We start from the raw sequence: 20,945 nt of genomic DNA, 5'->3' as shown, positions 1-20,945 counted from the left end.
TACCCCTCTGCGGCTCTTCACTTGGTCATACTGCCACTTCACGTGCTTCCAAATCTGAAGATGGCTGCCAGAGGCGGTGCTTAGGTAGAGGGCAGTCATTGGCTGTGGTCAGTATGACGCAGAGACCAGTGATTGGTTATTACTACGAAAGACAGATCAGAAACGAAACTGATACTGGTTTTTTCTTTACCGAGGATTCCCAGCCTGACGACGGGGAATATTCATGAGCATGTGAATCCATGCCAGACCCATGCTGGAGAACAACAGTTACAGGTAAGTAACTTGTTCCTACTCCCACGCCCTGAAGCATGTGAAGGTCTGCCCCTCTTTTCCCCTTATTATAGACTTTTACCCTCATGAATGCCACCCCATTTTATGTGCAGCACTTGGCAACTGTCTTTGGAACAGTGACTTATTCTTTCTGTAATTAGCTTTTTTTCCTACTGTAGTGATCTTGCATGTATCCTATTGAGGTGAGAGGGACGCGTTTGGCCCTGCACACCTAGCTCATCAATGTTTTGTTCACAATGCTTTGTGTCTTCAGCAGAAGAGGGAACTGGGGACAGAGCTCCTGCACTCCCAGTTGATCAAAACATTCATGGTATACTTCATAACATTCCAATCATCATTATTATTATTTATTGAGCGCGGACCTTGCTTTGGAAAGCAACAGAGCGCTTTACAATCCTAGAGTGAAGAACACGTTGAAGGAAGCAGAGAAACGAGGGACCCGGGGAGCTATCCAAGGGCTTGGGGGTGGGAGATGGGCAGCCAGTTTGTTTGCAAGGAATCTACAAGCAATCTGGGGAGGAAACCGTGGAGAGCAGATCACCCAGTTTCAGGGAGGGTGGGGAGTGGATGGTGTGCAGACGGAGGTGTTAGGGAAGAGCCATTCATTGAAGAGGAGGGTCTTGAGCTCCTTCTGGAACTGTAGAAGCAAGGAGGCGAGCTTGGTGTTGATGGGGAAGCTGGTTCCCGAGTCTTGGGGCACAGACCAAGAAGGGCAGTCTTCTAGTTTCCTTCCTGCACCGGCAGAGTCTGAGCATGTCCTTGTTTCTGGTGGATCGTAGGCCTCCGGAGATGCTGAGTGTCTCAGTGAGGTAGTTTGGGGATTTTAGGGTATCAGCCTTGTAGATAATGCAGTAGGGTTTTAAGATGATGGACTTGCATCTGGAGTCAGTGCAGTTTCATGAGGGTCGGGGTGATGTGGTTGGATTTGCAGAGTCCTTTGAAACGTGCTGTATCATGTAGGACACATCTCAGGAGTGCCAGGGTTGTCAACGGAAGAGTTTCGAAAGGCGTTGCCACCATCCAGCTGGAAGAGGACCAAGGTTTGGACAGCGGATCTGAAGTTGTTTTCTGGGATGAAGGGCTTTTTTTCAGGAGGAACGAAAGTTGATACGGAGCAATTTGTTTCTTTCTTGCTATATTTGTTTGAAGGAGAGGGATCTTTCAATGTGCTGGCGCAGGTGGCCAGCTAGGGTGTGAATCCCTCGAGTCTCATAGCAGAGATCCAGGTCTGGATGTCGAGGTGTTAGATGATATTGGTCAGCAGTAGGAATTCAGTCTTTGATTGGTTGAGCTTCAATTATGCACTGTACATCCATGACTGGATCAGTATGAGGCAGGACTGTGAATTTATTTGATGGAGGATAACTTGAGGTAGAGCTGCGTGTCTTCTGCATATTTGTGGATGTAGTCGAGCTAAGATGGTTCTGAATGGCAACTAGTGCATATCACTGCAGAGGATGGAGCCCTGCAGTTCTCCACAGGTGATTGGTAGAGGTGGTTATCTGGAGGAATGCATTTGTAAGAACTGGTGGTATTGAGCTAGCTGAGAATGATCTTGCATGCAGCGATGTAGTTTGTTGGTGTGTGTTGGGTGGTCTACTGTGTTGAATGCTGCTGAGGCCAAGGAGAACCAAGAGGCAAGGAGGACCATCATTGATGATTTTAAGGTCATTGTCGATCACCTTAATGGTAGCCGTTTCTGTGCTGCATCTTGGTCTGAAGCCAAGTTGTTAGGCCTAAAGGAGGTTGTTGGCTTTGATATGTTGGAGGAGTTGTGGCTACTGCTTGCTCAAGGATTTTACCTCGATGGGAAGATGGGCGATGGGGTGGTAGTTGCTGAGGTGATCTAGTGCTGGTTTCTTGAAGTGGGAAGATTTATACAGTCTTGTGGGTCGAGGGAAGGTGTTGCATTAGGGAACTGTTGATGATTCAGGTAAGGAAGGAGTACACTGAAGAAATGTTGCCTGCTTGCTCTCTCCAAGCTATAGACTTTGTTCACTCTCCTGCCAAGTCCATGTATGATTTGGGTGTGAGTCCCAGACTCACCTTTTTGGCTTTTGCAACAACCTCATTGAGGTTTCTGAGCCCCTGTGACTTCCTGCGTACCTTGTGTCATGGTTTACGTGAGTGCTGGCTCTTTTGAAGCAGATGGGCTCACTGGCGCTACTCCGGTGACTGTCCGGAGCTTCCTTGCCCCTGCAGCGGCTCAGCAGGATTCTTCTGCTCGGCGATGGCGTGCTGGTGTGCTTCTGCTGTCCCTTTGTCTCTGGGTCGCCTAGAGTCTCTGTCTGCTTCTGGGCCGCGTGGTCTTCCCATCCTGGACCAGCCCCGGACTAACCTCTTGTACAGCGTCTTGGTCAGTACCTGACTGCCCGGCAAGCCTGTCTCTCCTCTCACGATTTCTTCTGGGAGGGCTCGACCAATTGTAAAGTCCTTAGCTGGTTTTTATCTTCTGCCAATCACTTTTTCGTGAACCAGTAGACTGGTGAATGTGGTTCCAATGCATACTCTGTATTGCTCTGCATTCTCTCCTTGTCTCAGTACTAGGTGAGCATTGAAATGGTAACTCACTAGTACTCTTCCTCCTTATCCCAGTACTCTCTATTTCAGTTGCCTTAGCAAAGTAGATGCGGTTTGAGTTTAAGTGGTAAGAGGAATGAGGAGAGGAAGGAAAAGTGGGGTAAGTCTGGAAAGGGGCACCATGGTCACGTGTTGGGTGGGAATACCGTGTTCTCCAGATGTGGTCATCACTGTTCCCAAAGGGAGTCTCCCCTCCCATGAGATCCAGCCACTGAGTACCACCCCTTGGGGGACTATCGGGTAGTGGCCTCACCGGAAGGGGCTACCCCTTCGGAAGTAGTAACGACTTCATGGGATTTGTCACACTTGAGTGGTGATCAGCCGTCTGTGTGCCGCATGTAGTTCCACAAGCATGTCAAGGTCGGATGCACTGCTGAACGTTTGTTAAGTCTTTTCTTGTTTTCCATGTTTTTTTTAATTTTTTATGAAACATTTTATTGCTTTTAATAAAACCCAACCAACATACACCATTGCTTGACATAACGTAAAAGAGCAGGCAGAAAATAAAATTGCTGACCATGCCACAGAGTCTTAACAAGAGCACCATCAATAACCATGTCCAACATCAGCACTTGCCCAATGAAAGCAGGCTCACCCATTGCCCTCCCCACCTCCCATTTGCCCCAACTTTCATAAACTGCAGGGCAGGGACAGTAATGGTATTTATAGATCTCACTAGTATACTTTGCAGATTCTGATGTTGCAGAAAGGAAAGTTTAGGGAAGGAAAAGGGTTGGACAGTTTCTCAGTGGATGTGAGGACAACTAAATCTTCCAATGAAATCTAGATAAGCCTTTAACAGCAGTAACAGCATACAAGATACCACCTATGAGGAACAAAGAGTATCAAAGTAAGTGGACTAGAAGATTCTTCAGGGAGCCAGGACAGCCAAAGTCATTTGGGACACAGTCTATGGATCTGATGCATCTTGCACAAAGTTGGAGAGTCTTTAGAAAAATCACTTGTAGAAATCAACTCTAAAGGTTAAGCCAATACAATTCCCAAATGAGAAGAGCGCAGCTAAAAGGCAATAAGGTAAGTACCCCAGGCCTAAACAGTATCTCTGGTTTGAAGAAGAGTGGTCCAGCTGAATTCTGTCCTGCTACAGCGGTGCAGACCCTTGTTCCAGAGCCTCAGTTGTGGGGCCAAGGGGGAGGATGTTTGGAACGCTCCTGTGGTGATACTTGGGAGGTTGTTGGCAGCTACCAGCTCTTTTTGGTTCATTAGCACTTTGTGGTTTCAGTGTTTAGCAAACAGAACCGTTGCGGATCTTGGATACGGGTTGGACTCACTTTGCTCCCTCGGCCCTGCACTCTGGTGAGGAGGTCCTGCTTCTGGATGGACCTTGGGAGTCTCCTGGAGCTTCTAGCCGGATTCGTTCCGCGGCAGACGTTGCACTCGACTACGGCCACTCGACCCCTGGCATTGGGATTCCGAAGCAACGGAGAGGCACAGCAAGTCGGGGATGATGGTCCAGTGGAGTTCGTCTCAATTAGGTGTTCCCACTAACCCAAGGGGAGAAGTAGTTCCGTCCGGAGCTTCTCTGTCGAGGTGAAAAAGGAGTTCAGCACAGCAGCAGAGCTTCACCCGGCAATTTAAAGATTCAGGAGGTTGCAGCAAGTTTCGTTCACAGGTTCTTCGTCAGGTTTTTCTCCCAGTTGTCGACTCTGCCTGCAGTCCCAAAACCCTCGCCTTTTAAGCAGATTTCTTCCAGTCATGCACAGCCTAGGCTGTCAATCACACAGCAGGGTGGCTGTCCTAAAAGAACAGCCAGCCAGCCAATTGGAACTAGTTGGATTCAGGCTTTCATGGAGAGCCAGGGGAGTTTCGGGACCCTCCGTCACATCTTGTCCTTCCAGGCACACTGGAGTCAGGGGCGGGCTTCAGGGCTGAAGCCCGCCAAAGGCAAGACAATCAAAGGGCTGACACCTGTCTCAATGCACAGAGTAAAACCCAAGAAAGACCTCCCAAACAGAAAATGGCGAGAAAAGACGACCGGGCCATTTTGAGAAAAATTGTCACCCATGGGTGCTGTACTGCAGCAGAGGGTTCAGCCTGCGGTAGAAAAGCACATTGGTAGGAAAAGGTAAACCACGGCCACCAGCCATTTAAAGTAGTGAGGATAATATAAAAATGTTCAATGAGAGAGTAGTATGAGGGGCTACTGGGTAACCCCCCAGCACTCCACATAAGATGGTGTGTGCTGGACCTACAAAGAGAAAAAGTAAGTAAAGTCAATCTCACTTTAATATTCTTGGGAACTGTATCGGGTAAAAACACGTGAGAGTGAGAAAAAGGTCTCACTCACTCCTGGGTTAAAGGTAAGAAGTCCTAAGTCCAGCGAAAGAGCCTGGGGGTCTCTAAGGGTGAAGGGAATTAGCACAGAAATGAGAATTCTCACTAACACTCATCGCATGCGTCGGGTCCATATACCGAAAGCGCTCACCGCGCGGAGACCAAACCTCTCCTGTAGTGATTTACAGGAAAGGAGGCTGCCCCCCCCCCTGCGCGACATCCGCCAGGGTCAGGATCCCGTGACTCTCCTAATTTCTAAAGTGACCCATCTTGAGGAGTTCTGGAAGTTGAGTTGCCCTAAAGGGGTTGACTTAAGGTGAGCCTCCTACCCCATCCAATGTGTCTATGCACCTCCTCACGTATAGCACTTATGCTGGGGGCCTCCACCCAAACCACCAATCCAGCTGATGGTTTGTTTGTTGAAGTTGAGTTCTTGAGTGTACTAGGTTGTTGGAAAGTTTAGACTTGAGGGTACTTTGTTTCAGGTGCATTTTTCAGTGGTGTATGGTGGTTGATGTTGGTTGTTTTGTGGTGTTGAGAGCTTGGAGAAGTGAGTCGGTCCTGGTTATTCAGAGGTGCATCATCCCATGTGAGGTGAAGTTTGTGTATGAAACGACAGAATTAATTTCTGTTTATACACCATTGGGTAAGCCCGTACCTGCTTTTTCAGATTCATAGATGTAGTGTGATAAGACACCCCTCTTACAGCATCTTTAACGACTTTGAGCAATACAGAGTGTAAATTATGCGCACATTTACGTGAGTTATGCAGTATTGTCTTTCAGGGAGCCTAGAGTATCTGCTCTAAGGATGATTTCCAGAGCAGCTCCAACACCAATGCTTGATCTGTTTTATGCTGCAAAGAATGCCAGTTTTCCCCTTTTCACTCAGAGAACCTGTATGATAAGGCCTCTGAGCATGAAGCAAATAAATTGTTCTTTATTTGTATTGATACTGTTGTCTAGTAGTGTACACTGAAGGTGAAACCCTAAGAACATGGGTTAAGTTATGTATTTATAGAAACCTGCCCTGGAGATGGACGTTTCAGTCTGAAATCCGTCGGCATGGGTCTCTGCGCTTAAAAAATGAAAATTAAAGAGAAGAGCACTGCAGAAAGAACTATGAGCACCATGTGTTTATTTTGTTTGCTTCAAAATGATTCATTACATGTTCTAGCGTGCACTAGTGTTTACTACACCCCAGGTGTCCCCAAGTCTAGAAAATTATTCCTACGTCCTGCCCCCTTTTCCCCATACTGTATGGGCGTCCTTCGCTAGGGACGGAATGGAAACTTTCACCAGACAAAATGTCTTTCCCCTTTCATTTTAGTTGCACGTGGGAGCGCTACCCCGTGAGTATGTGCTCTCTTAACTCCACCCTCCAGCGCCACACCTCAGTCCTCTTTTCCGCGTCGACGTAGGCAGACCTGCTTCCTCGACTGTGGTTGAGGCCCTTTTTTCCTCGTAATTCCACGCGTTCAAAGGCTTTGCCCATGGATATTTGTCCCTCTATGTACACACTCCTTTGGTACCTCGCCCCTCCCCGGTGAATATCGGCCGCGTCGGGCAGGTTCCCGCCCTGTGACGGAACGTTTCCTACGTCGGACCTGCACACGCTCTGCCTCTGGTGCCTCAGCAAAGATCAAGGCTATGACGGTTGTTCGGCGTACAAAGCCCTTACTTCCTGGTCACTAAAGAACCGGTTGGCGAGGTGCAGGGAGTTGTTCTCTAGATCTCCGCCAAAGCATAACAAAGAATACGTACGTACAAAAGTAAGGTCAAGGTAAGTGTTCTCTTCTACAAAGCACCCCGCATAGGCGACTCCTTCCCTGGGAAGTGACCAGGCGGGAGAGGCCAATCAGGCTTTATCACCAGCAAGGGTACCGAGGCTCAAGGAGCTTCCGGCCTCACAGCCGAGGGGTCCACAGATCCTCCTGGTCCCACCGCTGAGGGGCCATATGGCTCTTGTACTGGGGGATCCCCCAAGGAGCTCGGCTCTACTACCGGGCCCAGGCCTGTGGTGACACCTACACGCAAAAGCACTACCAGTACCATATCAGAGGGTGAACAGCCTACCGCTTCCACACCGGAGGTGCAGTGGAGGTCCGAGGATACGTGCCCAAGCAAACAGGCAGAGGCCAGAGTCGATACCTCAGCGGAAACACAGGCCGCATGTGGCATGTACAAGACCAAATGGCGGCGCAGTCAGACAAAATGGCGGCATGTGCAGAAGCACGCCACTCCAGTGAGCCCCCAAAGACAGGAATTCCCCCCAAGGGTGGAATAGTCTCCCATGAGCATGTTGCAGGTCACACGGTGCACATCCTACCTGGTTCCCTCAGGACAGGTGCGCTACACAGTAGCTATCTACCCTCAGGCCCGGCACAGCACGGCAAAAGCACACCTGTACACATCGGTCACACATTCCATGCCTGTGTGGGAGCCCAAGTCTCCAGTGTGCAAAGAACGTTTTTTCAAAAGATTTCTCGCGCTAATGAAATCTCCTAAAATGGGAGGTATCCTGTGGGGAATCATTCAGGACATGATTCTGCCTGTGCTCCTGCAACCGCCGCCTCCGGCTCCAAGCTTGGGCTCAATATCCTCTCAACCCACGGAGACTCTGGCCCCCGCTCAGCCTCGCTAGGTAGTCCCGTTCCCGGCGCTGGTGTTCCCCCAGGCCACAACACCACTAAGCACGCCGCCTGCAGATAACAAACAGCGGATCTGGGGGACATGGACAAGGAGAATGATCAGGACACCTTCAGCAAGGGCTTTTCTCGACAGACTAGCTGGATTGGCGGAATACCTGGGGATTCCTCAGCCGCAAAAGTCGCAACCAGAAGCAGAGGGCGAATCACTCCTCCTTTCGCTGCACCCACTGCCACATTCATCGGTCCTTGCAGCAGCTTTCATGTACGCCAAACACTAGACATCAACTACATCCATTTCTACTTTGCCATTACTCGGCAAGGAGGAGACTGTTCTGGATGCCTACGGGAAAAGGTACACTCCAACGCTGGCCTCCATCTGTGACAAGCTAACGTGGATTCCAGGCTGGCCACCCAAAATCAGAGGCTTTATAGGGAGATTGCAGGTTTCCTCCTGGAGCTGCCAGCTCAGTCATGCGTCTCTCAAGGCCAGTTTGGCCGAAGCCATAATTGTGGGACAGGACTTGGAGTCCTCTGTGGCTCATATTGACACGGCGGGTAGAGCCATTTTTGTGGCCACAGATTTGAGGCGGATGGCGTGGCTTAAGGCCATCAGGTTCAATCCAGACGCACAAGAACGCATCCTCGACCTCCCTTTTAAAGGAGGGGCCCTGTTCCATTCTTTGACGGATGACGAGTTGGATAAGAAAAAGAACAGTTCCCAGACATCCAAGTCTTTGGCTATACTCACGAAGCCAGTATCTAAGTCTTCGGGCAGGAACGATCCCGGTCCGATAGGTGTCGTAAGTTTGGCAGCTTCTGGTGCTTCCAGGACCGGAATGTAGACAGCCTGACGGGTCCCCCAGCCAACACAGGCGCAAACAGAACACTTCACACAAGTGCATCTTCCAGTCCCCCTCCCAGGCAGAAGCCTCAGAGGTAAAGAAGCAATGACTGGATCATCAAGGTCCACAGCTCTCCTGTGGGGACAGGCTGGCGGGCACTCTTTGCGGACCCATGGATTCTCTGTGGTATCGGAGGGCTTCCGCCTTTCCATCCCTCAAGTCCTCCCAGATCGGGACACCATCTCTCCTTGCAGCGATCCATTCACTGGTTGTGAGCGGGGCAGTAGAGGACGTTCCTCTATCGCAAAGAAGCTTGGGGTTTTACTCTTGTACCTTCGCAGTACAGAAGAACCGGGCAGGCGTGAGTGGTTCTAGATCTATCCTCCTTAAACCTTTACTTACCCCTCCAAAAGTTCAAGATGGTTACGCCAGCGCTGATAGCAGTGTCTTTGTGTGGGGGAGACTGGACGTGCTCACTGGACCTGAAAGATGCGTACCTACACGTCCCAATATGGCAGTCCCACCGCTCCTTCCTCCGGTTCTGGGCTCACACTTCCAGTACAAAGTCCTTTCGGCTGGGCTCAACTCTGCTCCAAGAATATTTACAAGACTCATGAATGCAGTGGCAGTGCTACTCGGGTCGAAGGGCCACCATGTGTACCCATACCTCGATGACTGGTCAGGGCAGAATCACCAGGGGAGGTGAGGAATACTGCCTCCAGACTAATAGTTATTCTTTATGAACTGGGCTTCTACATCAACCTCGGAAAGTCTCAGCTCCAGCCTACACAAGCCTTAGTCTTCCTGGATCTCAGGTGGGATACTGGGATACCAAGGAGTAGCAAATCTCCCCCCCCCCCATGGAGAAGGTGGTGGCTCTCAAAGCGGCTACTTGGCATTTTCTCGGCAGATCGGAAACTTCAACCTGGTGGTACCAACAACTTCTAGGGATTATGGCGGCATGCCTCCTGGCTGTTCAGCATACGGGCGCAGTTTCACTTCTTAGCCTCATGGAACCAGGAAACAGACTCTCAAGCAGCATTAGTCACCATCCCTAAATATCTCCACCACGATTTGCAGATACCTGGAGAAATTAGCCCTAGCGGTCTGGTTCCTGAGCACATAACGATGCGGCAACTTTGCCGGTCTCTGGACATCCTGGAGATTATCCAGAAGGCAAGAAGCGTCTCCACCAGGAACCAATATAGGAGCAAATGGACCACGTTCTGCTTCTGGGCAAAGGAAAGAGGTGTAGACCCATTGACTTGCACCATGGATCAGGTGCTGTCGTTTTAGGCACACCTGGCAGAGTCAGGGGTTCAGGTCGTACTTGCCTAGCGGCCATAGGTGCTGACAAGAACTCTGCCAGTGACTCATTCTCCACATCTAACCCTGTGGTCAAGAACCATCTGGTGGGGCTGATGAGTTATACCCCCCTATCAGACTATCCGACAGCTAAACCTGGTGTGGGACCTAAACATGGTCTGTGTGCCATGGCGCACAAACCATTCTAGCCCATGACGTCAGTCGATATCAGATTGGTCACAATCAAGACAGCACTGCTGGTGGGCCTTGCCCCTCGTGACATTGCAGACTTGTACCACGTTCCATCGCAACAAGGTGGTGCTACGCACCCACCCTGCGTTTCTCTGAAAGGTGGCATCTTCGTTTCACCTCAGTGTCGAAATAGTCCTTTCAACTTTCTTTCCAAATCCAAAGGAAGCGTCAGAAAAGGTGTTACTGTCTCGACGTCAGGAGCGCCCTAATATTCTACCTGCACAGGACAAAGGGCTTCCGCAAGTCAGATGCGTTTTTCGTCACCTTTGGTGGTTCAAAACCAGGTGGTCAGGCATCAAAGGCCTCAATATTTAGGTGGATGGTCAGGGCCATTCAATAGGCCTACAAGAGACAGCATATGAAGGTGCCAGAAAACATGCACACACCCGGTCAGGGCCAATGTCACGGCTTCCAGGGGCATGTGCCATGGCAAACAATTGGGTGGCCACCTGGGCTACCCTTCCCTGAATTCTCAAGCAGTATTGCCTAGATGGCAGTGTAAGATCAGACGCGACTTTCGGGCAAGCGGTCCTGAGGAACCGGTTATCTTGGGGATGGCAACATCTCTCCTCCCTGTGGCTTCAATCAGTATTAATTGCCCACAGTATGGCAGAAAGGGAATGGCAACTGGACGAAGGAGTAGTTATAAATTACTCACTGTAGTGACTAATGTGCTCCTAGTCCATAATCCCCTTTCCTCCACATCTCCCACCATCCTTTCCCTTTACTAAGCAACGGCAAAGGGGACTGATGTGGTGCCGGAGGGCGGAGTCAAGGAGTACATGCTCCGGGGCCGCGCCCCTATGCGTAACTTAAATTAAAGGGGGAAAAATGTTTTCGGGTGAAAAAGGTTCCATTCCCGTCCCCAGCGAGGGACGCCCATACAGTATGGAAGAAAGGGGATTATGGACTAGGAGTAAGTTAGTCACTACAGAGAGTAATTTTATATTTTTTTCACTGGACATCATTGGTTGTGGAGTTTGACAATATGTTACAGAAGAGCCTCCATTGTGAAGTTCTTGAATGATCTGAAGGCTTGCTTTCTAGGCTTCCGATGAGTTTGCTTGTCTTTGCCGTGTGACTGCTTTCAAAGGGGATTGCCAGATCTGACCAGTCGTGCGGGATTGGAGAGTTGCCAAGCAGGCTCGGCTCGGGAGTGTTGATGAGGTAGAAGATATTACCTTTACTGTGAGTATGGCCTTTTCTGTGCTGTGTAAGGTTCAGAGTGTCGAGTAGGCAGTGGAGATTTTCCTTCATTGACTTGGTTGCTGAGTTACCAGGGATATTGAAGTTGCTGAGGAAGATGTTTTGACATGTGTGAGACACATGGTGGTGACCAAGTCTCTGAAGTCCTTGATGGAGGTGTTGGGCTTGGGTGGTTAGTTCATGAGGTGAAACGGGAGTATGTCCATTGGGGAGAGTGGGAAGTGGTAGGAAAGGCTTTCAAAAGAGCCAATGGTGGCGAGGCCTTCACTGATTTTGTTTGGACGGTCTTGTAGAATTTCGTAGCTGTTTGGGATGAGGACATCTTGGATTTGAGTGGAGGTGATGGTAGGGATGGGCTGTTGTTAGAAGGGAAACGCATACTCAAGCGAGGATAGCAGGGGTTCTGGTCTGAACAGGAAGAGACCTTCTCTTCATCTGGCCTTCACTTCGCACTTTTGGGCAAGCGACCCCTTTCATGTAAGAGGTAAGAAAGGAAGGGGCGGGGCTAATCACATGACCAAGAGCCACCATGTGCCGATCCTTAATCCATGCATTGGTTAAAGATATTGTTCGCGACTTTCTGTCTGGAGCACTGGGCTGTTGTTGGCCGACTTTATGGATTGTTTAACATATTTTCGCAAACACTACACTAGAGAAACCGAACAGGAATTTTGAGTCCCACAGCCATGTACTGACGCCGTATGCTATGATTTTTTTTTTATTCTATATCCAGCTACTCGACCGCCCATAAAGCAGGCTGTGCAAGCAGATATCCAGGTAACCCTACCATTTACCGGGTATTGCCTTCTTTGGCCCAAGCACTTGCCCATTTAACAGATATTGAGCAAATGCATGGATACCCCTACCATTGGTAAGTATTAGCATTAAAATTGCAGATACTCGCAACATTGTCAACTTCCTAGGTACAGTCTTGCCTTTGGCAAGTTTGCATGCAAAAGTCAAAATAATAACACATTGCAAATTGTAATTAAATGCCCAGGTTTTAACACGATTATCCAGTGTTGACACCAAAACTCCAGTTATTCACTCCAGTGCCCTCCCTCCCACATACTGACATGATAAGCGAGATGCTCACACCATATATTTTGCGATCAAATGCCTAACCACCACCACCACCACCACCTTATGTCAAGTTTTTGTCTTCAAATATCCTGGTGCACCCATTGTTTAGGCAATACCTGCCAAAAAACGATCCCATTGGGTGCTGTGCTGACTTTGCACCGGTGCATATGAGAGAAGTGTGTTATTGCTATACCCACACAGATCCCTCCCCCAACCACAGCCATAGACACTGGAGGGATCATCTGTACTGGATGGAGCGGGGGCGTTAAGGCATCAGTATAATGAAGTACTTGGATGGAGAGGCGAATAGTGTCCCTACACTGCATTGCCGTTCACTTCCCTTCATTCGGCAGTGTGTGAAAGATGAGAAAATCAAGTGAGGCAGCCCTCTCCTGCCCAGTTCAGCAGGCAGAGCTGTAGGTCTCTGCAAATCAATGTGGAGCAATATAAAGCATTTGTTTGAGGCCAAACTAACATGGCTTTTTAAGTTGGCATTCTGAAGTGTGATCACTTGTTTAAATTGGCAGTCATTACCGCCTTTGTTCTGTGTAAGCTTTCTCTTTTAACAGGAACCTTTTTTCAGGGTTCAGCTGTAATGTTCTAATATGAACTATATTGTCATACTTTTGTTATCAAATTATCCCACTAATTATGTCTGTTTATCCCCATGAATGGTGTTTAGGTGCCACTCAACTGAGAAACTCAGAGATTCCTTGGATTACCTGAGATCTTTATTAAATGAGCCTGCAAATTTCAAACTTATTTATAGATATGCGTTTGACTTTGCACGAGTGAGTATTGTGATCATTTTTATAGTATTTTGTTTGACATATTGTTCAGACTTAATATCTGTTTAGCATATTATAATTCTTACTTTTTACAAGTGAGCAAAGGATAACAATTAAAATTGGTTTAATTTGCAATAAATATAGGTTTTGTTCCCATGCTGGCTTTGTAGTAACTAAGTTGAGTGTAAATGAGTTACAGTAATTTCTAACTTTTTTTGTTCATCTGTAGCAGGTAACTCGTGAGCTTTTGACATCCATGTTAATGTAATCTTATCTTGTTTTTTTTATTAAAATGTTTTGTTTTTACAAATTTTTCATTTTCTTTTGTTTTGCAGATATATTACATTATTAAAAAAAGAAAAGAACATTATTCAGAAAACATTATTCGCTTGCGTTTCACTCATTAAGCTTGTTTTCTTTGTTGATTTCCAGCCAGAATTTGATTATTGTCAAAATTAGACGTTTGTCTTGTCCTTTTAATAAATTGTTCCATCTTTCTTGAGTTGTCAATTGTTTATGCGATATCCCAAAGTAGTCTCTGTACAAGGATCTTTGATCTTTCAGTGCCGGGCAGATCATGATCAGATGAAATAGTTTCTGTGATGTTTATAGCTTTACAAAAGCGACAATCTGAAGTTACTTGTTTGATTTGTCCGTCATTGCTTGATATTCCCGGGTCGGTAAGATGTTAAGCCGGAAACGTAAAAACAGATCACGTATGTTACGGTCTGGGAAATAGTTTAAGTAACCTGGCAACTCGTTGAGCGCTCTTGTTTCAGTTTCACATTTTAAATATTGTTTGTATTTACTTTGTTCAGCGATGGTTTTAATCCAGTCATTGGCCTGTATTTTACGCTTTGCATACTGTGGCCTGTTGATCAGCATTTCCTCACAGATATCTTCAGCTTGCATTTTCAGCTTGATTTCAGAAGTCCATTTGGTCAGGGCTGTGATATTAAATCCTGAATTCTTTTCTCTCGGGATTTCCAACGATGGTATTTTGTCTTCGGAAATTATTTTCCTGAAGCACTTCCAAAGCACTATGGATTTGATGGCTAATTCATAGCGGATTCTTGGCATTGGAAATGACCTTGGAAGAGATAGTGTTTTCCTCCAAAATAATGCTTCATACTGGGCCAATTCATTGTTTGTTGATTGCTCAATGATTCGGTGGCATGCGTCCAAATCAGGATTACTTTTTGCTTATACATAGCAATTGTAGCTTTTGTTGAGTACGTTCCGTATTTTCTATGGAAGAAACAGCCCTGTCTGGCCAGAGATCTAGCTTTTCCGTCAATATGGTTCTTCCATTCTTGTTCATTTAAGGACGGATTAATCATTACACCCAGATATTTAATTGCCTTGGTTATCACGATCTCTTCTCTTTCTAGAAAAATCTTTAAGGTATGTCGCGTTTTGTTATTTTTTTGAGAGGTAAGTTTCATTACCTTAGTTTTGTTGCTGTTTATCAGCAGGTCATTTTCCAGCATGTAATTTTGAGCTATGTCTAGAGATTTTTGTAGGCCTGATACAGTTTTGTCTAAAATAATGGTGTCATCGGCGTATATTAGCGTTTGAATAGGCTCGTTGTTAATCTTTGGAGGATTAGCCGCTATGTTTTGGATTTTTTCACCAAAGTCATAAGTATACAGATTGTATAAGCAGGCTGCCAAGGGGCATCCTTGCTCCAAGCCGTTACAGGTAGCAATGGGGTTTGTCACCATCCCGTCGTTGGTTAACCGGACTCTGACGGAGGTATTTGAATAAAGTTGTTTGATCGGGTTCAGAATAGAACATCCCCAGGCTGCGAGTTTAGACCAAAGCTTTTGCCTGTTAACCGAGTCAAATGCCATCTTTAAATCTATAAAGACGGCGTATACTTAGTGTTGCTTACTTATCGCTTCACATTTTATCAAGTTCAATAACAGGAGGTTGACATTCGTTCCTATTTTCTTGACAAAACCAGTTTGTCTTTTTTCTTGTCTTGCATTCTCCTCTGCCCAGGTGTTAAGCTTTTTTACAAGATAGCCAGCGAATAGTTCCCTAAGGGATCCAGTAATGCTATAGGTCTGTAATTTACTGTATTTTACGATCACCAGCTTTGTAAATTGGAATCGGCACAGCCAACGTCCAACTGTGAGGTATTTTCTTTGTGTTTTCAATAAGCTGAAGAAGGAGGATGAAGAAGCCGCCCATTCATTTGGAGCTGCTTTGAGGTCAGCATTTGATAATCCATCGGGTCCGGGGGGCCGAGATGGATTTAGGGCCATGATGGTGTTTCTTAGGTCTAATATGTCCGAGTTGAAATTCCAAGCACCATCTTCTTGTACTAAATCAATTGCAGGGACATTGGTATTTGGATTATAAAGAGTTGTAAAATGATTAATCTATTCCTGAGCTTCAACTTCTTGGATCATAAGAGATGCTTTTGGTGAATCATTTAGCAATGACCATAGTTGCCTCGTATTTTTCTGTTTGAGCGCAGCTAGTATTGCTTCTGCATCGGATTGTTGTATTAGGCCTTTAATTGCTTAGATTGCATTTGAATATTTTTGTTTTTCTTTTTTTATTTCGAATTCAAGTTCTTTCTTTTTTTTAACTGTCGTATTCGTTTTTGGCGAGATTTTTTCTTCAGCATAATTTCTGAATTAAACTGGTGTCTGCTTGTTTTTTGTTTTAATGCTCTTGGGGCATGGTTGATGGTATTTCTCCAGTATCCATCCGTAATTCAATTTTAATTGATCCTGAAGCAAAGACTCCTCAAATGCTGATATTAAACCAGGTATTTGATGACTTTTGATACAGAGTTTATTGAGACCATTATTGATCTCCAGGGCTGGTAAAGTTAATCACGGATACTTTGATCTTACTGTGTCCCATGTGATTGATATTTGGTGATGGTCACTAGTAGGCTGTGGCACATTAGCAGTGGAGATAATTAGGTTCCGTATACCTTCCGATGTGAAAATGTAATCGATGATTGATGTCGTTTTTTCTCGAGACCATGTCAGAAGAGGCACACATTTATTATTCACTGCAGGCGCAATCAATGATATGTTAAGCATGGATAGTTCTTTAACCCATTTTCTAGCTCTATCGGACAATGCTTGGGAATCTAGTTTTTGTCCTTCTCTACTGAATAAGTGCATATTAAAATCACCTGCAATGATAAATTCAGCTCGGTTGTTGGAGGAAGCTATATTATCGATTTCATCACATATGGAATCTAAGAATTTGTTGTCACTCATTGCAGTCGGATTCCAGTAGATATTGAAGATGGTTACTTAGGTGTATTTTGAACATCGGTCCGGTTCTTTGTTGGGGGTAGGTATGAGAATGGTCATATATTGTGCCCAAGAGTGAATGTTCTTCCTTGATATTATTGACCACAAAGGAGTGATTTTCATGAGGATCAACATTCCTGATGCTGGTCTGCCTTGTTGTGCAGTGATTGCAGGGTTCATCAAGGTTATAAATCCTTCACAAGCCACATCTTCATTTAACCAGGTTTCCTGCAAGCAAATTATGTCGGTTTCTGCAAGAGCTAGTGAGCCTTCATTAAAGAGGTGTTTGTGACCTCTAGTGTTCCAGGAGCATAGAGACGCTATACTCAATTTGGTAGTTGTTCCTGTTGATTGTTATAGATAGGTTTTCCTATTTTGACTCCATTGTTCATCTCTCATGTTGGATCTTATTTTATTTTCAGAATTCCATTATTGGTCACGCCATAAATCTTGTCTCTTCAAGGCATCATTTGTGTGTGCTGAATAGTTTTCTCTGTCAGTGTATCGCCACTTTGAAACCGAATCGTTGGAATTGTTCTGTATATTTTGTATCAATTGTTTATTCGTTTTATTATTCTGTTGAGAATCAAACGTCACAAGTTTAGTGCTGCATTTTTCCCGAGCCATTAAACTTGATACAAAGATTTATCCAGCTACAAAACCCAACGTCGCTAATTGCTGCTTGGTAGAGAGTACAAGATGCATTATATCTTCAGTATAGAAGTCAATCTGTGCTGTTTCCATTTGTTGTTTGTTGGGGAAATGGATCACCTCAATGTCTCAGGAACCAATCTGAGCCAAATGTGGAATTGCATTTAGTAGACGCAGAATATTGGCTCTATTCAATATTACAGGCTCATCAGGATTTGTCGCAATTGGAGTTAGAGATACTCTGAAAGCAAAGGATTTTTTTTTTGGATTGAGAAAAGTTGGTCTTACCAAGAGTGGATCTATTTGTGCAGGTTGGATCTCCAGGTTGGATCTCATTAGTATTAGAACTCTTTTCCACTTCTGGAGTTGACCATAATTCCTCATTTGACACCTCTGAATATGCCAGAGAAAAGTTGTTTATTGAATCCTGAATGAAAGAACTCATATATGAAGATTCAGAGAATGATTTGTTACATTCATCGAGGACAATTAAAACACCGTCCTGGGGGTCTGTAGAGATGGAGTCATCATTGATTGAATCGTCCTCAGTGCCACTATCAATCACTAGCGAGGCTTTAGTCTCTTTAGGGGAGATGTCTTGATTAATTACCGCCAGTAAAGCATCTAATGGTTCATGCTGTGTCTGCTCATCGTATTCAGTTGTCGTGCTCGATACTTTCACAGTTGGAATAGTTGCAACAGCTACCGGACCTAAGCTCTTTACAGACATTTTTGTTGCATTTTTAGTTAAGTTCTCTGTCAAAGATTTTTGCACAGATTGCATTTTTCTCAGAAATGCCCGTGAGCCTGTTTGAGGTTTTTTTTGGGTTTTTTCTTTTATTTGTTTTGCTCTGAAGTTCCTTTCCCACAAGACCTTGTTTGGTAAGATCAAAAATATCAAACTGGGTACATATTGCCGGTTCAACATTAGTCTTGCTCAGTATTTGAACAGGTTCCAATATTCCACTGTTGTATGGTTGAATTTCATATTGAGTCCACTGATCTATTTTGAGGACATCTGTTTGTGTAGTGATTGCAGTTTGGGTTTGTTTTGTTGTCCAAGATGGCTGTGACGACACCTGAGAATGTTTTTTGACTTTTTCATCCATCATTTTCTTAGTGATTGTAGATACTGTCTCGATCAAATTTTGTTTGTCCGTGCGGTCAACTCTCGCAACTTCCGCCAGTCCACTTTGCCATGATCTTGAAGCTTCTGCTTCATATTTCAAACGCTCCTGGATGGTTCCAATGAAGCTTTCCAGATGGGTTTTCTTAGTCATGATCATGGCTAGGAGAGTAGCTTGATCCTTAGTCGAATCGATCATCGCTTCTTGTATTTTTAAGAAAAGGTATCATAGCTACTGATTACTAACTAGTTTTGGAGGTCGAGCATCGTAGTTGGTAATCTTTCTGGTACCACTGGGGAGTTATTCGATGCTTCAGAGATCTTATATGAAGAAAATGATTCACCCTCCACTAGATCTTGAGTGGACTTTGGGGAGCTTTTTAAGGGCACCTGAGATCCTTTAGGTGCAATAGGTGTCGATGTGTTGATCTTTTGGATTGGAATATAATTGAGGATCTCCCCAAATACTTCCTCCCTTTTTGTCCCGAGAATCCATAATCGCATCAATCTCGGTTATGTCAAGCGAGAGACGTGCGATGCGAACTGACGATGGTTTAGAATTTTCACAGTTAGTCGAGTCTGTCGGTTGGTATGTCGATTGCCATTGTTTGGCTGCTTTGGCTCGTTCTCGAAGAGATGGTGTATAACAAGCGTCCTCAAGGTTGGATTTACAAATTGTTTCAATAGGTTGGGGAGGATGCATTGTAGCGATACAAGATTGTTTGGAGGAGTCTGATGATATAGATTCAGGTAGGACATCAGATGTTGGTCTATACACATTGCCTTGGATATTCAATTTAATTTCTGTCTGAGAAAGATCCATGGGGGTTGCAATTTTAGACCATTTAAAAGTCGAGGTAGGGCCGATGTGGAGAGGAAGGACATGATTTAATTGAGCTGACGGTGGATGGACCTCAGGCTCAATATTCTGCGATATAGACACTGTTGGTAATATGTGTACAGGTTGTGGCAAGATTTCAAATGGTTGCACTACCTGGTCTTCTGATTGATGTAATTCTGCCGTCATAATCACCTGGGGATTAGAATTTGGTTTGGGTGTTTGCTTTCTTTTTATCTCTGTTGTAATCAAGCCATTGTCGACCAACGCTACTGTTTCTTCTAATTTCCCTTGAAGTCGGGTTTGTGGTTTTGTAGGTTCCATTGAGTATTTGTTTAGGCACAGAGGAATACAAGCACTAAAGAATGTATAGTTAGAGTGTACTGTTATGATGGAGTATTAGAGGCCTTTTTCCTGGTTCAATCAGGCGAGTTCGGGCAAGTTCAAAGAAAGATATCCGCCCAGCCGCACAGCAATAAACAGCCGCGCCCTTGACTCCACCGTGGGCTTCACGCCACAAGGGTCGCGGGGTACTGCTTATGAAGGGCACTTCCTGTGGGCGTGGTGCAAGAAAGTCAGGTGACGCTTGTCACGTGATGAGGAAGCAAGCTGCTCGCTTCAACTGCTGTCGGCTCCTGCCGGCAGACTGATGCGAGTTTGGAGCGGGGCTTCTGAGTATTAGAGGCACTTTTCCTGGTTCAATCAGGCGAGTTCGGGCAAGTTCAAAGAAAGATATCCGCACAGCCGCACAGCAATAAACAGCCGCGCCCTTGACTCCACCGCGGGCTTCACTCTTATCTTTGCATGGAGGCTAAAGTATGAAAGGTGTCCAGGACCTGTTACCATGCTTGAAGGTGTACAAGCTGCACCTTCTTGTCAATGCCGGGATCAGTCATCACCTTCGCTCTTAATACTGATCAAAGGGCATTTGGCTTGGAGTCTGCTTGTCACTTAGCAGTCATGCCCTTTATATTACCATGCAGGGTATTAGGTGCCAAGTAATTTAGGTTGAGTTTGCAGTTTGACTTCTTAAGCCACCAGAGGAGCTTTCCAGTACATAGCCATGTCAATATTAGAAGCCTCACAGAATCTTTTTTCATTTTCTATTTTTTATTTTAATTCCACCTCCAAGCTTATAATTTCTCTGGGTTCTAACCCCAGTGAATTGTTTGAAGATTTGGTGCCTTCTCTTGGGTGCTGGGTTTAACAGGTTGAAGGATTTCTAGACTAGAGGATCAGACAATCTTGGTTTCTCGTGTGAAACATTTTAGGATCTCTTACAACCCCACTCTGAATCATCCGCTTCTTCAGTCTGGTTTTTCCATTATCTGCAAGGGGCCAGTATAGTCGTGTCCAGTTGTGCTAAAGCATGCAATATTCTTCCACCGGCAGGTTTACCATATTCATTTGGCATAGATTGTATTGGGATCTGGACAGGACAGCTCATTGAAGTGTCCTGGATTCTGTATTATCTTGGACACTTTAGTCTGAATGATTAGATAAACTGTAAAGTGCATACTGATTATCTATATCCCTCTTTTATAAGCTGTCCTGCATGCAGCCTATTGGATGCTTCAGGTTGCATGCTGCTACAGTAGATTTGAAATAAACATTATTTGCAATTGTTCATATGGGAAGGGTATGCTATGCCAATAGATCTTTAAAGGGTTATATTATTTCCCCGAAATAAGTCTTTAATAACCTACAAAGTTATATTTGGTTTTGTTTTCCTTGCACATATTTTGGCAACCTGT

General features: G+C 45.5%; 1 protein-coding gene across 7 annotated transcripts in view; it reads left to right on the top strand.

Annotated features, from left to right (window-relative positions):
* The window catches only part of DCUN1D4 (defective in cullin neddylation 1 domain containing 4), a 960,807-nt gene that overhangs the window by 556,111 nt on the left and 383,751 nt on the right, over positions 1–20,945 (top strand). For all 7 annotated transcript variants that reach the window (XM_069631680.1, XM_069631678.1, XM_069631679.1 and 4 more), the window contains one exon: positions 13,187–13,295. In XM_069631680.1, the coding sequence (XP_069487781.1) occupies positions 13,187–13,295 (109 nt within the window). The remainder of the gene's footprint in view (positions 1–13,186; positions 13,296–20,945) is intronic.

This window comes from Ambystoma mexicanum, chromosome 6q (genome assembly GCF_040938575.1).
Source record: "Ambystoma mexicanum isolate Mex_15411 chromosome 6q, UKY_AmexF1_1, whole genome shotgun sequence".
Taxonomy (NCBI): Eukaryota; Metazoa; Chordata; class Amphibia; order Caudata; family Ambystomatidae; genus Ambystoma; species Ambystoma mexicanum.
Note: the sequence above shows the minus strand (reverse complement) of the source record. Positions and strands in the feature narration are given on the sequence as shown.